This window comes from Toxorhynchites rutilus, chromosome 3, assembly GCF_029784135.1.
Source record: "Toxorhynchites rutilus septentrionalis strain SRP chromosome 3, ASM2978413v1, whole genome shotgun sequence".
NCBI lineage: Eukaryota > Metazoa > Arthropoda > Insecta > Diptera > Culicidae > Toxorhynchites > Toxorhynchites rutilus.
The window spans coordinates 286,117,645-286,141,263 of record NC_073746.1 but is presented as its reverse complement, the minus strand read 5'-3'; the positions used below and the strand labels follow the sequence as shown (position 1 = coordinate 286,141,263).

General features: G+C 44.8%; 2 protein-coding genes across 2 annotated transcripts; one reads left to right on the top strand and one right to left on the bottom strand.

Moving 5' to 3' along the window:
• The first annotated feature begins 95 nt into the window (after positions 1 to 95).
• On the top strand, positions 96 to 915 carry LOC129777452 (ubiquitin-fold modifier 1). Its single transcript, XM_055783720.1, has 3 exons — positions 96 to 271; positions 340 to 396; positions 464 to 915. The coding sequence occupies exons 1-3, from the start codon at positions 267 to 269 to the stop codon at positions 663 to 665; spliced, it is 264 nt and encodes an 87-aa protein (XP_055639695.1). The 5' UTR covers positions 96 to 266; the 3' UTR covers positions 666 to 915.
• On the bottom strand, positions 831 to 22,893 carry LOC129777451 (transmembrane protease serine 11B-like). Its single transcript, XM_055783718.1, has 8 exons — positions 22,757 to 22,893; positions 22,454 to 22,693; positions 21,924 to 22,108; positions 21,551 to 21,863; positions 21,221 to 21,493; positions 20,996 to 21,154; positions 1,164 to 1,647; positions 831 to 1,108 (listed from the first exon to the last, which is right to left on the bottom strand). The coding sequence occupies exons 1-8, from the start codon at positions 22,865 to 22,867 to the stop codon at positions 921 to 923; spliced, it is 1,953 nt and encodes a 650-aa protein (XP_055639693.1). The 5' UTR covers positions 22,868 to 22,893; the 3' UTR covers positions 831 to 920.
• Positions 22,894 to 23,619: the final 726 nt, after the last annotated feature.

Sequence of the window (23,619 nt, the reverse complement as noted above, 5' to 3'; positions counted from 1 at the left end):
GTGTACGATAGAATAGCTCAGCGACACCGCAAATGTTGCTTTGCATTTGTCAAAGCGTCGCTGGGTTTTCATACGCAACGTGTCAATAACAGCTGTCATAGTTTTGTTTTCAACACAGCTGTGAGGAAATAAAACGTAAACCGATCGCTCACTTGGCTGCAGAAAGGGCCAAAAGTGGTTTCGTCTTCGATAGTTATTGAATAATATAAGGAGATTGTAGTGATATACTAAAATAACGTTAGGTCTATCATAGTTTTAAAAAAATCATGGCGTGAGTATCATTAAATATATAACTAATCGAGCAACAACGCATAGCTTTCACTTTTGTCTTATTCGCAGATCAAAAGTTACTTTCAAAATCACGTTAACTTCGGACCCAAAGCTGCCATTCAAAGTGTAGGAAAATAAAGTTTTAAAGTTATAAGTTTATTTTTACATTTCATGAATTTTTTTTTTATTTCAGACTGAGCGTTCCGGAAACGACACCTTTCACAGCTGTCCTCAAATTCGCAGCGGAGGAATTCAAGGTGCCACCGGCAACAAGTGCAATCATTACCGACGATGGCATCGGTATTAATCCACAGCAGACCGCCGGAAATGTATTTCTCAAGCATGGATCTGAATTGCGAATCATTCCCCGGGATCGAGTTGGATCGATGTGCTAGTCTAGACTCTTAATGTTAAACCCTTTGTCCCTTGAATAGTGTGCAATGCATTTTCGAATCGGTACATTTCGCTTACATTCAGAAATATCAATAATTGGCTAGAGACGTTTAGTGGGAAATTTGGTTAAGTTTGTTGCTTTTGAATATTTTACACAATTTTCTGTATGTTCTTTTCAGGTAGATTTTCTTTAATATTCAACTAAAACAGTATAAAACAATTTGTTGGAATATAAAAACATGCAAAGTTTCATTTTGTTATTTCATATTCTGCCGTATCCATTTAAGAAATTTCGAAACATCCGTAAACACCGAATAACGATTCGGGTCGCACATCAGTTGGTTACGCTTCTGGGCGCTGATTGAGACAATTCCTCGCAAATGGTAACGGTAATTTTCCACGAACACCAATCCTCCCCCGCTATCTCCGTTGCACACCGAATTACCTGTACGATGAAATGGTGCAATTAAATGATCTTATCAGTAAATCTTCGAACCTACCATCAGCATGACCTGCGCAGAATGACTCCCCATACGCAAGAACTGTACTGTATTGCACGTTTGTTCGTGAGCATTTCTTCTGTGAAACCACGGGCATATCCAAATAGTTCAATGTGTTGGTGACGATTCCATCCCGATTGAGGCCCCATCCGGCTACTTTCCCGTAGCGACTGTAGAGAGTGCTGATGTCCGTTGTGTTACTGTACAGACAAACGGGCTTTATAAAATTGTTGAAAACAATGTCACGTCCGAGCTTCAGAATGCCGATATCCGTGGTGTGCAGAGCCGCGTTGTAGTCCATGTGAATCGCTACATCCGTTACGGCATAGTTGAAAAAATCCTCTCTCGTACTAATATCAACCAATCCAATGTATACCTTGAGGAGATCCACCTCTAGCGTTCGGTTGCTGTTTTCTTTGGTAAGACAGTGTGCCGCCGTCAAGATAATTCGACGAGAGATAATACTTCCCCCGCATTGGTATTGCTAGAAACGAAAAATTAATTTGTTTGATACAGTGAGTTTCGTACAACGTTCATTTTTGCACTTCTGAAACAATTTTTTAGTAGAAAGTCTTGGTGGCCTTGAAAGGGCAAGGCGCCTAGAAGTATATCCTAGTAAATCCTAGGATATACTTCTAGGCGCCTGGTGAAAGGCGTGGTACACAAATTATGTAACGCTAAGAATGTGATTTTCGGACCACCTGCACCCCTCTTCATGTAACAATAAGTAACGCAAGACAAACTCTCCTCCCCATTAACCCCTTGCGGTCGTTTGTCTGTTCTCAGCCACCACAGCAAGGAATACTATAACACGACATACCTATTAAAAGGGCATATTTACTATAAAAAAGATAATAAACTAGAAATATTTTTTAAATATCTCGAGAATGGCTTCATTTAAAAAGAGATTGATAATGAACATTTTTGTTTGAAATCATATCAGGATTAATAATACAGCGATAGACATTCGTTTAGCCGCACTTGAAACACTTACAAAATAACCAGCAATGTTCTTTTTATCGGGATACTTATTTGCTGTAATGATAGTATATTGAAGTCAATTTTATTGAAAGGGCGTGCGCCACAATCACACACACACACACACACACACACACACACACACACACACACACACACACACACACAGAGACTTTACGAGTTCGTAAAGGACAAAAACAATGTCCACTTAAAAATAAAACATCTGGTGACGAGCATCAGATCGGTCGTCATGGTTGCTGAACGCGAGCATAAGGAGCTGCAGATGAGAGCAGAGGGTGCTGAAAAGGCTCTGCTCGAGGCGAATGAGAAACCCGTCGAGATACTTGAGACGCCGAAGGGTCCTCTGAACACACGATCGGACAAGAGAAGGAGGGACACCCCAGGAGAAGAAGAAGAGCTGAAAAAGGCCAAGAACGATCTGAGTAACGCGAAAGGAGGTGAAAGCAGTGAATGGCGTACTGTCGATAACCAGGCAGAAAAACGCAAAAAACAGAAGGAGAAGAAGAAAAAAGTTGAGCAGGAAAAGAAGAAACTCGGACCTCGAGTGGAGCGAATCAAGGGCGATGCTTTGATCGTTGAAGTGTCAGCAGGAGTATCGTATGCAGCTATCCTTCGGAAAGTGAGAGACGATCCGGAGTTGCAGACACTGGGCGAGAACGTCGTGAAAACTAGGCGCACGCAGAAAGGCGAGATGCTCTTCGAGCTTAAAAAAGATCCAGCGGTTAAGAGCTCCGCTTTCAAACAACTCATTGAGAAGTCACTAGGGGAGGAGGCGAAGGTGAGAGCTCTCTCTCAGGAATCAACCATCGAGTGCCGGTATCTGGACGAGATCACGACTGTTGAGGAATTGAGAACTGCGTTACAGTCACAATGTGACCTTGGCGATGTGCCAATGACAATCCGACTGAGAAAGGCATACGGTGGGATACAAACGGCCTCGATACGGCTCTCGAAACAAGCTGCGAATAAACTGGTGGAGAAGGGTAAAATAAAAGTGGGGTGGTCCGTGTGCCCGATGAAAGCTCCCCCTCGTATGGCCAAGCAAATGGAGAGATGCTTTCAATGCATGGGCTTCGGTCACCAGGCGAAAAACTGCGGTGGTCCTGACAGATCGAAATTGTGCAGGAAGTGCGGGACGGAAGGTCACGTTGCTAGAGACTGCACCAAGCAACCGAGGTGCATGTTGTGCAAGGAGGAGGACGGAAACGACCACGTCACAGGTAGCTTCAAATGTCCGGCGTACAAAAAGGCGATTGCGGGTTCGCAGTAATGGAGGTTACCCAGCTCAACCTCAATCATTGCGACATAGCACAGCAATTGTTGTGGCAGTCAACAACTGAAACTAAATGCGACGTTGCAATGATCGCAGAACCGTACCGAGTTCCTCGCGATAACGGAAAATGGGTGGTGGATAAAGCAGGGATGGCTGCAATACTAGTGATGGGAAGGTACCCCATCCAAGAAGTGGTGGAAAGCTCACAGGAAGGTTTCGTGATCGTCAAAATCAACGGAATCTTCATGTGTAGTTGCTATGCACCCCCAAGATGGTCAGCGGAGCAGTTTCACGAGATGTTGGACGTACTCACGGATAAGGTCAGCGGCCGCAAACCAGTCATCATCGGAGGAGACTTCAACGCCTGGGCTGAGGAGTGGGGAAGCAGATGCACCAACGCCAGGGGGTACAGCCTACTAGAAGCCTTCGCAAAACTAGACGTCACACTTCTGAACGAAGGCACTAGCAGCACCTTTCGAAGGGACGGCCGCGAATCCATCATCGATGTAACTTTCTGCAGTCCATCACTGGCGGCTAATACGAAGTGGAGAGTGTCGGAGGGATACACACACAGCGACCACCAGGCAATCCTGTATAGTGTCGGCCAACGGAATCCCGCAGCGGTACGGAATACAAAAACCTTTGAGCGGAAGTGGAGGACAAAGGTTTTTGACAAGGAGCTTTTCGTCGAAGCACTACGCATAGACAGCAGAACTCTTAATCTGAGCGCCGACGGGCTGACAGGAACATTGGTGAGGGCATGCGATACAGCGATGCCGAGAAGACTGAACCCGACGAATGAACGACGTCCAGCCTACTGGTGGAACGAGACACTCAGCATCCTCCGCGCTAACTGTCTACGAGCCAGAAGAAGAGTCCAGAGGGCACGAACCGATGTAGAGAGAGAGGAGCACCGCGCGTCTTTCCGAGCGACCAGAGCCGCCTTGAAACGAGAGATACGTAGGAGCAAATCGAACTGCTATAGGGAGCTGTGTCGAGACGTCGACGCAAATCCTTGGGGTGAAGCATATCGAATCGTGATGGCGAAATTCCGTAGTTCAACGACTCCCATGGAATTATGTCCGGAAAAACTCGAGGTCATTGTGAATGGACTCTTTCCGCAGCACGACCCACCGACGTGGCCACCCACACTGTACGGTGAGGACGAAGCAGAGAACGCACAAGTCACCAACGAAGAACTCATCGCGGTGGCAAAAGGTCTAAAGTTGAAAAAAGCACCCGGCCCCGACGGAATCCCCAATGTGGCCCTGAAATCGGCGATCCTTGCTTTCCCCGACATGTTCAGGGTGGTGCTGCAGAAATGCCTGGATGACGGTCTCTTCCCTGCGGAATGGAAGATACAAAAGTTGGTGCTGCTCCCGAAACCAGGAAAGCCACCTGGAGATCCAGCGTCGTATAGGCCTATTTGTTTGTTGGATACTTTGGGAAAGCTCTTGGAAAGGGTTATTCTCAACAGACTGGTGAAATGCACGGAGGATGACCACGGATTGTCGAAAATGCAGTTCGGGTTCCGGAAAGGAAAGTCGACAGTGGACGCTATTCGGACAGTTATCGAGAAAGCTCAGGTCTCGCTTAAACAAAAACGAAGAGGCGACCGTTACTGCGCGGTGATTTTGATTGACGTGAAGAACGCCTTCAATAGTGCCAGCTGGGAGGCCATCGCCGAGGCGCTACACAGATTGAAGGTCCCTAGCTACCTGTACAGGATACTGAGGAGTTATTTCCAGAATCGGATCCTGGTATACAACACAGACAGGGGACAGATAGTGAAGAATATCTCGGCGGGAGTTCCACAAGGCTCCATCCTAGGTCCTACGCTTTGGAACACGATGTACGACGGTGTTCTAAGGCTGAAGCTACCCAGAGGTGTGGAGATCGTGGGCTTCGCGGACGACATCGTAACAACGGTAATCGGCGAGACGCTTCAGGAGGTGGAAATGTTGGCGACTGAGGCTGTAGACATGATCGGTAGTTGGATGGACAGCGTAAAGCTCCAGATGGCACATCACAAAACCGAGGTGCTGTTAGTGAGCAATTGTAAGGCAGTGCTGCGGGCAGAGGTATCGGTCGGAGGACATACCATCGTTTCGAAGCGGGCGGTGAAGTACCTCGGAGTCATGATCGACGACCGGCTGAACTTCAACCAGCACGTCGACTATGCATGTGGGAAGGCGTCAAAGGCCATCAACGTGGTGGCGAGGATCATGCCAAATAGCTTTGGCCCAAGCAGCAGCAAGAGGCGTCTCTTGGCAAGTGTATCTTCGTCGATACTGAGGTATGGTGGCCCTGCCTGGTTGGCGGCTCTGGAAACCCACCGAAATCGGAGGAAGCTGAACAGCACATTCCGACTCATGGCCATGCGAGTCGTAAGTGCTTATAGGACCATTTCGACAGAAGCTGTGTGTGTAATCGCCGGAATGATTCCCATCTGCATCACTCTGGCGGAAGATAGCGAGTGCTACAAGCGACGGGAAAGCAGAGGTATCCGGAAATTGATGAGAGCGGAGTCGTTGGACAAATGGCAGTATGAATGGGATACGGCAGAAAATGGTAGATGGACGTACAGGCTGATACCGGTACTTTCGACCTGGTTGAACAGGAAACACGGTGAAGTTAACTTTTACTTGACGCAGTTTCTGTCTGGGCATGGCTGTTTCAGGCAATATCTACACCGGTTCGGGCACGCAGTTTCACCCCTCTGTCCGGAGTGTGGAGATATGGAGGAAACACCGGAGCACGTCGTTTTTGTCTGTCCCAGGTTCACCGAAAGGCGCGAGGGGCTGCCTGCACTTCATGTCGGGAATATTGTGGAGGAGATGTGTCGCGACGAGATGATCTGGAATGCCGTGAGCAGTGCAATCACACAAATCATGTCGGAGCTGCAGCGAAGGTGGAGGGCTGACCAAAGTGCTGACAACGTCCGACGGTGAAAGGTGAACAACGGCGACGGCTGTTGCAAGAGATGGTACCTCACGAGAGTAGCTGTGACGGGGTGCGCGTTGTGTTGGAGGGCACCACCTAATCGGCTCTCCGCTGGGAAGAGAAATCCTGCGAGGGTGACTGTGACGGGGCGCGCGTCAAGTTGGAGGGCGCTTCCTAATCGGTGCACGTCTCGACAGGTAAACGGATACTGCCGCGGAGAACAGCAAAAGGCCTATCTGACAACGCCTGATCGTGGCCTGGATGGAGGAACACCGCGAACATTTCGAAGGAACGAGCATCAAGGATGAAGCCACGATCAAAATGGTGAATACCCCACGAGAGTAGCTGTGACGGAGTGCGCGTCAGGTTGGAGGGCACTGCCTAATCGGCGCTCCGTTGGGAAGAGAAATCCTGCGAGGGTGACTGTGACGGGGCGCGCGTCAAGTTGGAGGGCGCTTCCTAATCGGTTCACGTCTCGACAGGTGAGAAACCCCGCGAGGGTGGCTGTGACGGGTTGCGCGTCAAGTTGGAAGGCAATTCCTAATCGGTACACGTCTCGACGGGTAAATTCAAAATGCCTGCGAAGAGGACATCAGCGCAGTGGAATCAATAACGAATGGAAAGAAAAAAATATTGAGAAAAAGGGAAGGACAACGCTAGTTTGCGTTGAAAACTCGAGAAGTGCATGAGCACAGCCGCCCCCTGAAGTAGTCGCCTAGATGTGGTCCCAGGGGGAATAAGGCAACGAGTAGAGGGCTTGGTTTTTGTGGGTGCGATCCCCACTCGACGTCTGGGTTAACCCTTCCCAGGTAAGGCTGGTAGAGCGTTCCTCACCTCTTTAAAAAAAAAAAAAAAAAAAAAAAAAAAACACACACACACACACACACACACACACACACACACAAGGCGGCATCGGTGAATATAAACATTTAAACGTCGTTTTTTCCCGAGACATACGTTTAGCCGCAGGGCATAAAAATCGAGGTTTCGCATAATCACCAAGCCTTTATCTGTGTTTTTTGAAAAAAATACTTGGGAATGTTCAATTTACAAGATAAATATTACATGTGCAACGTAAGAAGTTGGTCAGATTAGTGATTTACGTAGAATTTAAAGGAATGGCGAAAGGTATTCTATTGACGGAAGAGGGGCGGAAAATAATAAAGATATTCAGTGAACAAAAGTTTTCTAATCGCTCGATCGTAACAAAAATTGGTCTATCTGAGAAAGTGGTACGGAATTTCTTTGAATAGTGCCAGAAATATGGGATATAACGACCAACAAATGGGAACAACAAAGTTACTTTGCGTCTTGAAGGTCGAATAAGACACGAAGCAACCAGGAAACGATGTCATGCTCATACATTAGGGCAGAATCGGTTGTTCCAGTAACGAAGAGGCATATTGTGCGCATCTTGAATGAGTCACCAAACATCATGTGGAAAAAACCTCAAGGGAAGCCGAAACTGATCGCCACCCATAAGCAGAACCATCTCATTTTCGCCCGGCAATACATGGACTGGAAACTAGAATGGAGAAATGTTGTATTTTCCGGCGAAAAAAGTTCAATTTGGATGGTCCGGACTGTTACAGTTGCTATTGGTACAATTTAAGTCAACGGCATGTCGTGAGATCGAAGCGAAACTTTGGGGGTGGAAGTTTGACAGTGTGGGGAGCCGTTTCCTATCACAGCAAGCTTCTCATGTATTTCATTTTCACCCGAATGAACTCCGAAAAGTATCTTCAATTACAGGAGGACGTTTTGATTGGCAATATTGAGAATAACGCTACCGAGGATGTCGTTTTTTCAGCAGGATTATGCATAGATCCAAGTTTCCAAGCAATCGAAGGCATGGTCTGCCGAGAAGGACATTTCGCTTCTTGAATGATCTGCAGGCAGTCGATTGCAATCCCATAGAGAACCTATGGAGAATCTTGGCCGAGATGGTCTATGCAAACAGATGACAGTTTGACAACATTTCCAGTCTCAAGGCAATAATTCAGGAATGTTGGGCTTTAATCAATATGGCAACACTTTAAAAGCTGTCTGACCCGAAATTTGCCGCACAAATTTTCTTTTATTGAAATTTTTGTATGCGGTTAAACGAAAGTCCACCCTGATTCCACATATTTGAATTACTTAGAAACAAAAAGTGAATTTATACTTTTTTAACATGAATTCGATGAAAATAAACAATGATCGTTTTTATGAGCAAAACTGTACAAAGAATCGACTTATTTTTAAAAATATAGAGAAAAAATAGTGTGCGGCTAAACGAATGTCTACCACTGTATGTGCGCAAAATGATTGTTAACATACAAATACTTTACATACTCTATAAGGCGGCTCGCACACCGGAGCAATAAGCAACTTGCAAACTACAATACGCAATATGCAACAGGCAACATATTTTGTTTTGCTTCGCATACCACAGCAATAAAACGCCTGACATTATGCAAACAATCTATTTAATGAACGAAACTTGCAAAATTATGGGCGATAAGTTGCTCTTCAACCGACACGTCGTGTTGCTAGCGATATGTGTTGCTCTACAAAGGCGATAGCGATATCGTATTGAGTCGGTGTGCGAGATCAACAAAAATTAAATGGAAAAACCCATTGGCGATAATATTGCTTATTGCATGTTGATAGTTGCTAGTTGCTAGTTTATTATTGCTTCGGCCTACCTAGGTAACCAGTGAGCACTAGAAACTGGTCTTAAATCAGCACTGTATCCACATATAGGATACTGAATAAATGCTTATTACACTCTATAAACCAATATAGGGTGGATATAATGCTAAAAAGGCGAAATATAGGGCTTCAGTTACAGTCTTGAATAAGAATTACTAAAGCTTGCTTAGGGCTAACTGAAAACGTCACTTGTGATGGCAGCCTTTACTAAGTAGTTGTTTTTTGATTCGTTTTTTTTTCTAGGAAAAAGTAGTCGAATCTATCGGGACTCGACAGAAAATATAAAAAATAATAATGTATTTATTTAATGGGCCCCCACACAGATTTATTGCAGCCATTTTATAGATGATATTGATATATCATTTATTTAGAATAACGGTGCACTGTTTGGAAAGAGAAATAATTATACGGTAGCACTAAATGCACATATAGGGCTTTCATTAATGATTATTTTCATTAATGTGTATATGCATTAATAATGTTGATATAAGGCCTATAAGCATCAAAAAAGCAGATATACTGCCATTTGGTATTAGAATTAGTGCTATAATAGAGCTATACGTTGATGCTTATGGTTACTTGGGTATAACTCTTTCTAAGGCGTACACCGACACAATACGATATCGCTATCGCCTTTGTAGAGCAATACATATCGCTGGCAACAAGACGTGTCGGTTTGAGACCAACTTATCGCCCATAATTTGACAAGTTTCGTTCATTAAGGAGATTGTTTGCATAATGTCAGGCGTTTTTATTGCTTTGGTATTCAAAGCACAACAAAATATGTTGCCTGTTGCATATTGCGTATTGCAGTTTGCTAGTTGCTTATTGCTCCGGGGTGCGAGCCGCCTAAAGTGCGATTCACATAAAACATCCACGTCACGTTCACGTTCCGTCCCCTCACGTTGCGTCAATTATTCTTCCAAGCAGTTCTTATGCAAACATTCACATACACCGATAACGGCAACTTCGACTTGTCGTTGCTGGTGTATGTGAATGCTTCAATAGGAATTGAACGGTAGAATAATTGACGCAACGTGACGTGGATGTTGTATGTGAATCGCGCTCAGATCTCGACGTTTCATGCATTTTTAAGTCATTTGGCATCGAAAAAACTTTTAGCGCTTTGAGGCACCCCTAAATCATGTCCGATCGAGCTGAAACTTTGCACAGATCATTATTTTTGGGCCAATAAACAAAATGTACATAATCGGTTTTTGAAATTCGATGATGATTATTTTCCCATACATCCATTGCCACCATGATGTCCATGTTCGGTACTGTGCAGGTACTTTTTCATTGTTTGGCCGATTGCACCGACCTCCCGGCCAAGCGCACGTAGCGATGTAGCCACTTTTCCCTCGATCTTCCGGAACCGGGTTTTCTTCCCTTCCCAGATGTAGTCGATGCCGGAACGGGCGTATCCGGCGTCCACAAAGTGCCGCACAACAGCTGAACATGGTTGATTCATAATTATACCATGACATACATATGGTCACATGCGCTTATATCTTTGTTCCACCACCACAATTTTAAACATTTTTAATAAACAAAACTGGTGGCTCTTCAATATCAACATCATCAACGTCCATAGCTCCCATCTAGGTAGTACCGATAAAGAAGAATTCTACGCGCAGCTAGATTGTGAATACGATCATACTCGCTGCGTCTTGAAGCTGCGTTACCTGCGGTAAACGAACTGAATATTCTACTCCTCGATGAATACTGGAGTACCCTGAAAGCAGCAGTACAGCAGATACCGTCATCGGGTATGAACAACTTGAACAACGAATTGTTTGACGACGTCTGCCGAGAGCTTCTGAGCGAAAAAGATGAAGCACGCATAGCAACTGGAAGTACACGAAATCAGATTGGGTGACGACCCTATGAAAAAATTGACAATGCAAATTTCCGCTGATAATAGCGAGACCCGAAATTCCAAACGAAGTGGTTTCACACGCTCGAGTGCTTGGGTCAGCGATTAAGACCCTCCTCGATGCAATAAAATGCGCCACAATGTAGGGAACATTACGAGTTCCAAGAAAACGCGACAATTAAAAACAAGTATAATGTTCGGCAGCGATAAGATCGAGAATACCATATCGATGCACGACGTCGCATCATATTCCATAGACGGGGCATTCATCGTGGCGATGGTGATCGCCATCATTTACTACCATTGGAGGAGAAACACGAAACGACTGCGCGAACTGGAAGGGGCGCAGCGGAGGATCCGACTCGATAGTGTGAATGCTGTATAATCAAAATAATGCGAACGCTGTATAATCAAACGCACATTTTGTGCTGACATGGAGAAACAAGAAACACCCAAGTGACCTAAGCAATGTAAAATTTAAGGAAATACAGTTCAGTCTAAAACCGACCGTGAAGGAGTTAGTACTTAGTCCGAAAGCCGTGTTGGGCCACTATGGCCCAATACTAACATCTTAATTTTAACGAACAACATTTGGTGACCCCGACGTGATCGCACTTCGAGCGATCACGGACTCGCGAAAGTAATCGATTCTGATAAGTGAAGTGACATTCTCTCCGCGCGCGAAAAAGTGATGCCATTGCATGGCTGTATAATCGGAAAGTGAAGTGACATTGTCTCAGCGCACGGAAGATGTTGCGCCATTAAGTGGCTGAAACCAAGAAAATGAATCTCCCATTCGCGGGAAGTATGGTGTGCCACTGCGTGGCTAAAAATTAACAAAGTGAACTTCCTACTCGCGGGAAGTATGCTGCGCCACTGCATAGTTATTACAATGCGCCACTGTGTGGCTGAAAATTGACAACGTGAATTTCCCATTCGCGGGAATCATAACATGACACTGCGTGACTGTGTGATCAATAAGTAAACTTCGCCCGTGAGCGAAGCACGGTGTGCAACTGCGTGGAAGATGTGTGATAAACACGAATTATTGTGACTGATGTGAAAAATTTGTAAAGATGAATTCTCGACATTCCAACGACCTACTGTATTCCATGTGCTACATGTATATGAGGGATACGGAGGAGAATTTGAAACAGGACCCGCGTCGTACGCGGGAAGAAGCTGCAGCGATAAAACTGATAATATCGCACATGTTCAACTTGGCGGCAGGAGCCGCGGTTATAAACAGATACGAAAGCAGATTTACCACTGAACTAAATAGATCGGCCGAAGCCATAGCCGACTATTTAGACTGGAGCATAATCAATGACCCAGCTAAGTATTTGAGTCAATCAAACAAGTAAAGCGGTTAGTAATTATCAAATCAAATAAACATGACGACAAACGAGGACGATGCCGTTGAAAGCTGGAAAAAGCAGCTAACGGCACTGGAGCAAAGCATTGCTCCGATTATCAAAGACGCATGCAAATTAGCAGAAGACGACGACGAAGTCGAAACATTACTAGTGCAACAAGAAGTACTAACAAGCTTGTACGATCAAGCTTGTGCAGTGATACTGAAAATTGAGGGCCAAACGGGGCCCTCCAAGAGACGGGATGCTCTCCTCCCCGCATATATCAAGTCCAGAGCCAGTTTGGCAAAGAGAATACGGCATGCGCAATCACAGACGAATGAACCGAGTCAGGATGAAGGTTCAAGGCAAGTACTGGATCAAACAATGATCACCGGCAATAGCAAGGCCGATTATTTACCCCGATTGGAGCTCCCGAAGTTCCGTGGGTCAGCCACCGAGTGGCTATCGTTTAAAGCCCGCTTTGAGAAGCGGATTGCGACCCTAAACGAGGATGCAAGCAAATACGCTTTCCTGGCGAAATGTTTAGAATACGAGCCCGCTCGTAACTCCTGCGAAGCACTCGAGAATTCAGGAGTGCCTTTCACTGAAGCCTGGGCCAAACTGGAAGCAAGATTCTACAAGAAACGAATCGCATATGAAGGTTACTTTTACACTCTGCTGAAAATTAAAAGGATACATAAGGCATCGCAAAGAGCGATACTAGGACTGATCGACGCTGTCGATACACTATTGTCCGCCACTCGACAAATAGCAAATGAACAACCTGGCGAACCAGATTGCATCGCCAATGGGTTACTAATATGCTTAGTGAAAGAACGATTGGATGAATCAACACTTTCTAAGATTGAAGAAAAGTTGGACCTCCAGCGCATTTATGTTTGGAGCGAATTCAAAATAGAATTAGAGCGGCTGGCTAACCAGATGACTTGCAAAGTGGCTGCCGAAACGGCACACTCTAGTCATCGACCCCAGCCGAAAGTCGTAGCAGCAATCGAAGGCAAAGCTGCGACCACCAAAGACAAAAGGGAAGCACAGCGGTGCTACGTTTGTCACAATGAAGGACACACAGCATTTACGTGTCCTAAATTCACGAAAATGAGCATCCCAGAACGATGGGAAACTATCAAAGCAGGGAGGCACTGCTTTAATTGCCTCATACCTGGGCACTCAACGAAGGAGTGCAAATCACAACGGAAATGCCAAATATGCAGCACGAAGCATCATACACTACTTCATCGTGGAGACTCTCCCAAGGGGGACGAGATCCAACAATTGCATCCCGAGAAGGATGTCAATCAAGCACAAGCAAGTTCAACGAAATGACTAGCTCAGGAAGAATACGTCTTTCTGGGCACAGCCATAATTCATGTTAAGGGTGAGCAGAAATGGCACCCTCTTCGATGTCTACTTGATTCAGGGAGTCAAGTAGAAACAATCACAGAAAAGGCTGCTCGAAGCCTAGGAATTCCGCAACACTCGGTAAACGTAACCATTAAAGGAGTTAGCGGACAAGCACATGTTAAAAAGGGGTATCAAAACTGTGATAGCCTCTCACGCAAGCAACTACAATGAAAGTTTAGAATTGATCATAGTGCCAAAGATATTGGACGATCAACCAAGCACAGCTATTGATGAAAAGGGTATACGGATACCAGAACAATTGCACCTTGCCGATCCCCAGTTTTACAGATCGAATGAAATCGACATTCTCCTCGGAGCGAGAATATTTTTCAAAATTCTAATGCCAGGCCGGCTTAGCGTAGCCAACGGTCTTACGTATCAAGAGTCCAGCTTGGGCTGGATTGCATGTGGGACGCTACGTCACAGCAGCCCATCAACCACTGTATTGTCTGCTACAAGGTGTAGCAGAAATGAATTCGAATTCCCACAGGACGAAATGGCCAAACTCATAGAGAAGTTTTGGCGTCTTGAAGAAGCGTGCTTTCAAGACTGGGAACCAAAGCAACATGACGAATGCGAGGCGGAAAGTCACTTCCGCACAACGTTAGAGATCGCTCCCGACGGGAGATACATTACACGAATGCCCCTACGGGGGGAGCCGTCATCGTTAGGCGACTCTTATCAACAAGCATATAGAAGATTCACATCGCTTGAGCAAAGGCTCAAGCGGAATGCAGACCTGTACAAAGAGTACAGGGCATTCATGAATGAATATGAAACACTGGGACATATGGTACCAGTCACCACAGAAGACTTTCACAAAGTAAAGTATTTCATCCCTCACTCGTGTGTGGTGAAACCAGATTCAACATCCACCAAGGTTAGGGTGGTGTTCGACGCAAGTGCAAAGACGTCAACCGGAGTATCCCTGAACGATATACAAATCGTGGGACCAACCATTCAAAAGGACTTATTTGATCTGCTAATTGATTTCAAGACGCACAACGACGTGCTAGTAGCAGATATTGCAAAGATGTACAGACAAATTCACATCGCATACACAGACACTTGGTTACAATGTATTTTGTGGCGCGACAGCCCCAATGATCAATTGAAAGCGTATAGACTGACGACTGTCACATATGGTGAAGCGTCTTCATCATTCTTGGCCTGTAGGGCACTACACGAAGCAGCTGAAGATTATCGGTCGGTAAATCCGAGAATTGCCGACACCATTCAACGATCGTTCTATGTTGACAATCTAATGATTGGAGCGTCCAACGCAGATGAACTGACGGAGACGAAACGAGAAATAGAGCATGCATTGTCACTTCATGGATTTCCACTTCGAAAGTGGGCATCAAACAACGCAAGCGTACTGGAAGGAATTCCAGAGAAAGACTTGGAACCATTGATCCAAGTTGGTGACCAAGAGGTCATAAAGACATTGGGGATAGCCTGGAACCCCAAAACAGACGTGTTCCAGTTCATCAGTACGAAAAACATAGGTGAAACATACGAAGCGCTCACAAAGCGACAGATGGTCTCGAAGATTTTGAGACTGTATGACCCAATCGGATTGATACAACCTGTAATCATTACAGCTAAAATATTGATGCAAGAATTGTGGACTTATAACGTCAGCTGGGACGATGATGTTCCAGATCAAGCACTAAGCTCATGGAAGAAGTTCGAAGCTTCATTAGTGGAGCTCAGCAAGATAGAAATACCTCGGATGTCGACTCCGAGTCATACGATCGCACTAGATTTACACGGATTCAGTGACGCCTCCGAAAAGGCTTATGGATGCGTCATTTACTTACATGCAATCAACTTAAAAGGAGAAGAGAGTACGAATCTCTTATGTTCGAAATCGAGAGTGGCGCCTTTGAAGAAGGTCACTCTGCCCCGTCTGGAACTCTTGGCGGCGGCACTTCTAGCAGAACTAACTGCTAAAATAAAGAGCATTCTGGCCGGTCGAATCTCGTCGGAATATTGCTACAGTGATTCACAAGTAGCGCTAAGTTGGATCAAATCTTCAAATACACGTTGGGGAACCTTCATTAGAAATAGAGTGCAGAAGATACACTCCACCACGAATCCAGAGCATTGGAAATATATATCTACGAAAGAAAATCCGGCTGATATGGTTTCGAGAGGAATTCCAGTCAGAAAATTACGCGAAGCAAAACTAGAATTTTGGTTACACGGACCGGAATGTATACGAAGAAGACAATATTATCTGCAGAGCGGCTACGAATACACTGCTGCTGCAGAACAGGAAGAGATTAAAGAACCAATAACACGATTGGTAGCAGCAACAGGAAAGGCATGCGAAGACTTAATCGCAAAATACCCGCACCATCACACTCATGACAAAACAGTAAGACACTTTGCATGGCTGTGTAGAGCCATAAACAATATGAAGAAGGTCAATAAAGACACAGGCATCAGAAACGAAAAGAGATCGGGCCCACTCACCACCACTGAATTGAATGAAGGACTAACACTCGTAGTCCGAATTATGCAAGCCACTATTTATCCAAATGAAGTAGCGGAATTACGAAAAACTGGGAAGGTGCCTACGAAAGGACCTTTCCAGCATCTCAACGCAATCGTCAGAAATGGAGTCATACATGTCACAGGGAGACTCCACAATGCAGAAATGCCCATCTCACAAAAGAATCCAATATTGATTCCCAAATCGCACCCATTTTCGAGGGTAATAATTCAAAAAATACATGAGGATAGATTTCACGCCGGAACAGATCTGGTAATAAACGAATTTCGACAAAGATTTTGGATGAGGGATCTCCGAAGGACCGTACAAGGAGTCATTCAACGATGCATCTTATGTGCCAAAGCGCGGCCCAGACGTTTACAGCAACAAATGGGACAACTGCCCTCGCCCAGGGTAAATGAATCAGTAGCGTTCACTCACACGGGAGTGGACTTATGTGGGCCATTCGAAGTATATCTCAATCAAAAATCGAAATGCAAGACCACAGCATATGCTTGCATCTTCATATGTTTTGCGACCAAAGCAGTTCACCTAGAAGTCGTCGAAGATCAGTCGACGGCAGCGTTCATATCAGCACTTCTCCGTTTCACATCAGTGAGGGGAATACCCGAGGTTATTTACTCCGACAATGGGCGGAACTTTGTCGGGGCCAGCAGAGAACTCAATCGTTTACGAAGAATATATAACAATGAAGTTTTTCAAAACAAATTAGTTGATATTGCGGCAACTCACAGAATAAGATTTTCATTCATTCCACCCCGAAGCCCCAGCTTTGGAGGACTTTGGGAAGCGAACATAAAGGTAGCCAAGCGGCTCTTTAGTGCAGCGGCCAGAGGAGCACAGCTAAACATCATGGAATTGCAGACACTGTTCTACCAAGTGGCCGCAATAATGAATTCGCGACCACTCACACCTGTTTACACGACGCCAGATTCACCGACCGCGATCACACCCGGTCATTTTTTGATAGCACGCCCAATGCTAGCCGTGCCCATCCCTACGCAGAGTGAGGATGGAAGCAATCTCACAACCAGATGGAAACGAGTACAATCGCAGCTCGAACAATTTTGGAGAAGATGGAGAGACGAGTATCTCCACCAGTTACGTGATTATGCAAAATGGACCAAGCAACAAGCCAACGTTAAGGTAGGCCAAATCGTATTGATCGGAGACGATCACCTTCCCGTAGCAAGGTGGCCTATGGGAATTGTCACACAAATACACCCTGGAGATGATGGAGTAGTCCGAGTGGCAGTAGTGCGAACCGCTACCGGAATTTACAAACGCAACGTGCGAACACTTGCTCCTCTACCAGTCGAGGAGCACACCATTCAACCCATTATAGAAGAGTATGACAACACAGCTGATAACGAACAGCAATCTCAAGCCGAAGCAATCGAACTAGAAGACGATCCCCCTCCCCAAGCACCCCAAATGATTTGGGACGGTAGACTACGCCCTCGTCCCAAAGGGGGGAGAAAATGGAAGTACACGAAATCAGATTGGGTGACGACCCTATGAAAAAATTGACAATGCAAATTTCCGCTGATAATAGCGAGACCCGAAATTCCAAACGAAGTGGTTTCACACGCTCGAGTGCTTGGGTCAGCGATTAAGACCCTCCTCGATGCAATAAAATGCGCCACAATGTAGGGAACATTACGAGTTCCAAGAAAACGCGACAATTAAAAACAAGTATAATGTTCGGCAGCGATAAGATCGAGAATACCATATCGATGCACGACGTCGCATCATATTCCATAGACGGGGCATTCATCGTGGCGATGGTGATCGCCATCATTTACTACCATTGGAGGAGAAACACGAAACGACTGCGCGAACTGGAAGGGGCGCAGCGGAGGATCCGACTCGATAGTGTGAATGCTGTATAATCAAAATAATGCGAACGCTGTATAATCAAACGCACATTTTGTGCTGACATGGAGAAACAAGAAACACCCAAGTGACCTAAGCAATGTAAAATTTAAGGAAATACAGTTCAGTCTAAAACCGACCGTGAAGGAGTTAGTACTTAGTCCGAAAGCCGTGTTGGGCCACTATGGCCCAATACTAACATCTTAATTTTAACGAACAACAGCAACGACCAACTCGACAAACAAACGTGGAACGATACTGATTGAAGCGAAGACAGCATCATTCTCGAGAATCGTGGAAGTTCTCCAAGAAACTCAAGGCCTCGCACGAAGGCTTTGTGCCGCGGGCCGAAATGTGCTGGAACATAGAATGAGGCACTTGATGAACGAACGTTAGGTGATCGAAAGGTGGAGGTTAGTGTAGTGAACAAGACGACGTACCACTTCCTATGGAAGTGAAGTGAATGTCATTTTTTCTCCTGTACTCGCGCGCTGTACTCGTAACTCGTACAGGAAAACCTGTTTTTCTGCGGTCCCTTTTCGCGTGATTCCTCGTTTGTGCGATTTTATTATGACATCGGGTCTTGAATCACACAAACTAATCGCACAAATAATAATATTGCACCTAAACACAAATCATCACACAAATGAGAAATCGCACAAAAAGCAACCGCACAAAAACAGGTTTTCCTGTATATTCACATACTGTGCTGCCGTGATCTCTCAAAGTGACGCAAGCGCCAAAATTGACATCTTCCTTTTTATGTTATATATCGATAAAGAATACCAAATCCTTTCTAACGGCTGCAAAGTTTGAAATGTGATAAAATGACTCCGTAAAAGCTTGAAAACGGAATGGCGTAAGCGTCATTTCCCTTATGATGCGACGAAATTGATTGTGATGCGATGTGTTATTTTTATCTGTTCTGGTGGCATAGAATGAACGAGCAGGGACAGCAAATTTCACATAAAAACATGTTCCGTAATGGACTTTTAGCGTAATAAGAGTCACATCCCTTCTTTGTTGCAAAAAAAAACTTTTCCGAAAAGCTTGTCATGCCAAAAATTTTAATCAGAAACAGACGATCCCCGTGCAGTGTTACATTTATAACAGCAATTTCGTTTTACTACTTGAACTACAAATCATGTACTCTGAAGCGCTGTTTACAAGTCTCGTCAAATATTTAAATTCATAAAATCAAACTCATCTTGAAAGAAAGAAAAATCCTTGATTTTAAGTATATTGTTGTTCTAACATATTGCGCAGCTGAACAGCTACACTCTTCTAAATTCTCCATCGAAACGCATCTTGGTCTCCAAAGGAAACCGGGAAAACTTATACAATGTTGATGGTCCGGATCTGGGAAACGGAACAGCTACCGGAGAAGTAGAAAGAAGGTGTAATGTGCCCCATCTATAAAAAAGGTGACAAGCGTACAGGTGGGAACAAGCGTACAATCATAATCTTGAATGGTATCTACCAAATTCATGGCTGGTTGCTCGACGACGGACCAAATTTTTACTGTGCGGCAAATCTTCCAGATGTACCACGGGTATCAAGTACCCACGCACCACATCTTCGTCGACTTCAAAGACGCATATGATACAATCGACCGACGACAGCTATGGAGAATCATGGGCGAGTACAGCTATTCTCGAAAGCTGACCAGACTGATTCAGGCAACGATGAACGGTATGCAGATTTAAGGCGATCTGTCAAAGTCCTTGAGAGTCACAGGGGACTTCGACAAATTGATGGCATCTCCTGTCTGCTTTTCAACGTGACGCAGGAAAGGATTAAGCGGCAACTCAGCAACAGCCGCGAAATTCGAAAACGCATACTATGCCTACTATGGACCAAGATAAGTGAAGTGGAAGGTAAAACGTAATGTCAGAATTGCCGTTCGGACGTATCCCGTAAGTTTGAACTTATTTACATAGATGGTATCCAATCAACACTAAACATTGACTACAGTTTCGCCGGCACGGTTGATTGCCGTTATGAACCAGCACAAAAAACAAAGCTGCAAATTTTACGCCAGTGGCGGTACCACGATCAAAGCATTCCTTGAATCACATTAGCCGAGCCAGTTGGCGGAAGCATATGCATAAAGGTTACTAGGTTACAATTTTCAACGACAACTGTTTATTTATTATACTGCTTCAAATACCTTCGACGAAATCAAATGTAACCATATCAACGTAAGTAATAACATAATCAAATCCAAACTTTTCGTCTTGCCATTCCTCATACGTCGTTTCTAAACTGTGTAAATTACGAGCCACCTGTTAACTCCACCATCTTGCTGTGGACTTTACAAATCCCTAAGGTCCAACAAACCTCGACTCCGTACGAAGTGTACCATGTACAAATCCCTGATCCAACCGTTAGTCCTCTATGGGTACGAGGCATGGAAAATGCTCGAAAAGGACTCGCAAGCCCTTGATGTTTCCGAACGCCGGGTGCTCAGAACAATATGCAACGGTGTACATAAAAACAGAGCATGGAGAAGGAGGATGAACCACGAATTGGCCCCATTTTACGGCGAACTCAGCATACAGAAAGTCGCCAATGCTGGACAAATGCTACAGGCGGGACATGTTACAAGATTGTCGGACAGCAGCCCCGAAAAGACGGTATTCGCTTCGAATCCGGTGGGGACATGAAGAAGAGGAATTCGACGAACGAGGTGGTTGGACCAGATGGAGCAATACTTGCGAAGAATTGGTGAGGTCCGGGTTTGGAGAACGAGAACGGGTGGAAATAAGGATTAGGTATTATTACTATTTGGGCTATCGATTTTGTTTTGCATAGCTATCTTCTTCTGAATGACCACATCCAAAAAAAAAACATACTCGAGTATAAGTAACTTACATCGTCATGGAAAATTGCCACGTGCCAAGGAATATCACCGGACTTTGCATGATTTCCACCTATAATCCTCGATCGTACTTTTGGTTCATCATTGGAGGACACTGTGGCGCAATCGTTTTCGTCATATTCTCCTTCTTCTTCGGATTCGGGTCCACTCGTCTGATAAGAAAGTCTAGTTCAATTCAAACTGAATAAAAAAATGAAACATCGACCATGTGAGCTTACCGAGGATCTAATATTGGATCTCTCTGTGATGGGTTGTGGCTGCGATGCAAACACCTCCGATGGAGCTTCCGTTATGGTGGATACCCTTCTCTTCCTCTGTCGACACAGGTCCTTGCTGTTGAAGAGTACCTCTCGAACATCCGGCACTCGACCCACCTCACTGAATTTGACAAACACTTGCATCTTCACCTCCGAATCTGCTGCAAGGATGAGGGTGTCGTTTGTTATCACAAACCGCGTGTTATCGGTTGTGCTAACTTGTCCGAAAAAGTTCTGGAAAAAGCAATTCCATCATGTATAATTTCACGATCCGATGAAGAAAATACTAACACCCAGAATATAAATTGATCGATCAAAAACTATTTCGATCCGGACCCGGTCGACAGTAACATCTGTGTTTAATGTAAGTATACCATCCCATCGTCCCGGGGATAGAACGATGTTGGGATTCATCGCTTGACAAGTAGAATTGAATTTATTTTCCCGACTGTCGGTGAAGTTTCTTGAAGAACTTGGTCGAGCCGCTTCATCAACGGATGGACGCACTAAAGGGACTCCCGTGCTAGGAGCCACATTCATATCGAGATTCCAACTGGTTGGCGGATATCGGTATACAGGCGTTTGGTCTTCGTGAATAGCGGCGCTGAAATTGGTGTGATTATTTCATTGGGTGTAGTAACAGAAAAAACATTTTTTCCCCTACCGAACCGATATCAATGGGCAGATGATGATACCGTTGAGACGAACCTCTGCAGGTCGCGGAGGAAGAGTTGTTGAGTAGCTAACTTCCAATTTTAGCGGCAAAACCGAATGTGCGTACAACGAGTAACCCTGTTTCACTATCCGAAAATCGCGATTATTTAGGCTTCTTGAAACTCCAAAGTAGTTCTAAAGTTGGATTGTAGGATATATGGTTCGATTAACGTTATTTAAAGTGTCATCTATTATTGCTTAATAATAAAAGGGGAATCCCTACTGCATAGGATGCGTGCAAACGTTACTCATGAATAGGTTTAAAGTTGTTATTAAATTTGCATTAGATTAACGAGCAATCATTTTGTACGCTGCAAGCTGATCGATTTGTACATACAAACAACATGACGCTTCGAGTGCTAGCGATTATTCAAACAATGTTATTTACATCCGGCGATGAAAGTTCATGTGAAACCATTTTAAACACTCTAAACACACGAATCAAATCTTCGAATCGCCCTGCGCACCTGGATTACTCACCACCAACAAATCCACTTCGCGATCGAATCGAATGTCTATCTCCACGTCTCGCTGAGTTACGTCACTCTTTATCTGCATGGTTCCCTCATAGCGTTTCTGATAGTAGCTCTCGTGGTCTACCGTGAACAAATCATTACAACTGACTTCAGCTGGCTGCGGCTGACCTCCGGTTTGGCGCCACACGCCATGTGATTGCACACCCTTTGACAACACTAGAATGCTAAACGCCAGAGTAATTCTCTGAAATTTCAAAAATGTTCTGAAAACGCGGGAAATTTTCCCCTGAATATGAAAACAATATACCACGGCGGCGATCATGTTTTCTGCACTTAAACGCTTCGTAAAAAAACACCGGACAAGTAAACTTCTCACAGTATCCTCCCTGCTCGAAGGCAACTCGTGAAATGAATGCATTTATTGGCGCCGGGAGAAAGAAAAGTTAATAGTGATGCACTGATAACAAAACAGCATCATCAAGGATCGGGTCGAAGAGCCGAGCGTAACAGAACAGTAAACAGCGAATTTAATTACGTGCTTAATACGGTATTAATGAGTTGCGATTTATACCTCATTATTCGAATTAGGCAAGGGACGGAACTTATCGATGTTTATGTAAATAGTACATCAGTATGCGTTCTGAATGATTGGGTGTCCTTATGCCAAATACAGCTTCAATCTTGGACCAGAAATAAGAAATTTTCTAAGAATTCGAACAGCTTCGGTTATGTAGAAGAGGCACTAGGACACGCCTACCGGACAAAATTTCTCGAATGTTAATAGCTAATGATAGTATCCTAGATAAGTATTTCGACACTAGAAACATGCTTCTGAAAATAATATAAGACGGATTTCGCGCCAACTCGTCTATGGGATTGGCATGACCCTCTCAGAACTTAATGAAACTTTCTGGGCGTGAAGACCTTACCTAATTAAGCAATTTGGCGTTCCCGCAATATAGTGATTTCGTTGATACTTATAATCGCACTGAATGTAATCAATCGGTGAATGTAATCGATCGAAGAAGGCGATAGATCGGTGACAGTGGAAGCAGTACAGAGAGCAGATATGGGAAGCGACACCTACGACGAGTCAAGAAAAACATCGCACCGGCAAACTAACTAGGTTTAGCTGCTAATCGACCGCAGAGAAAAAGGAAGCAGTCCAGT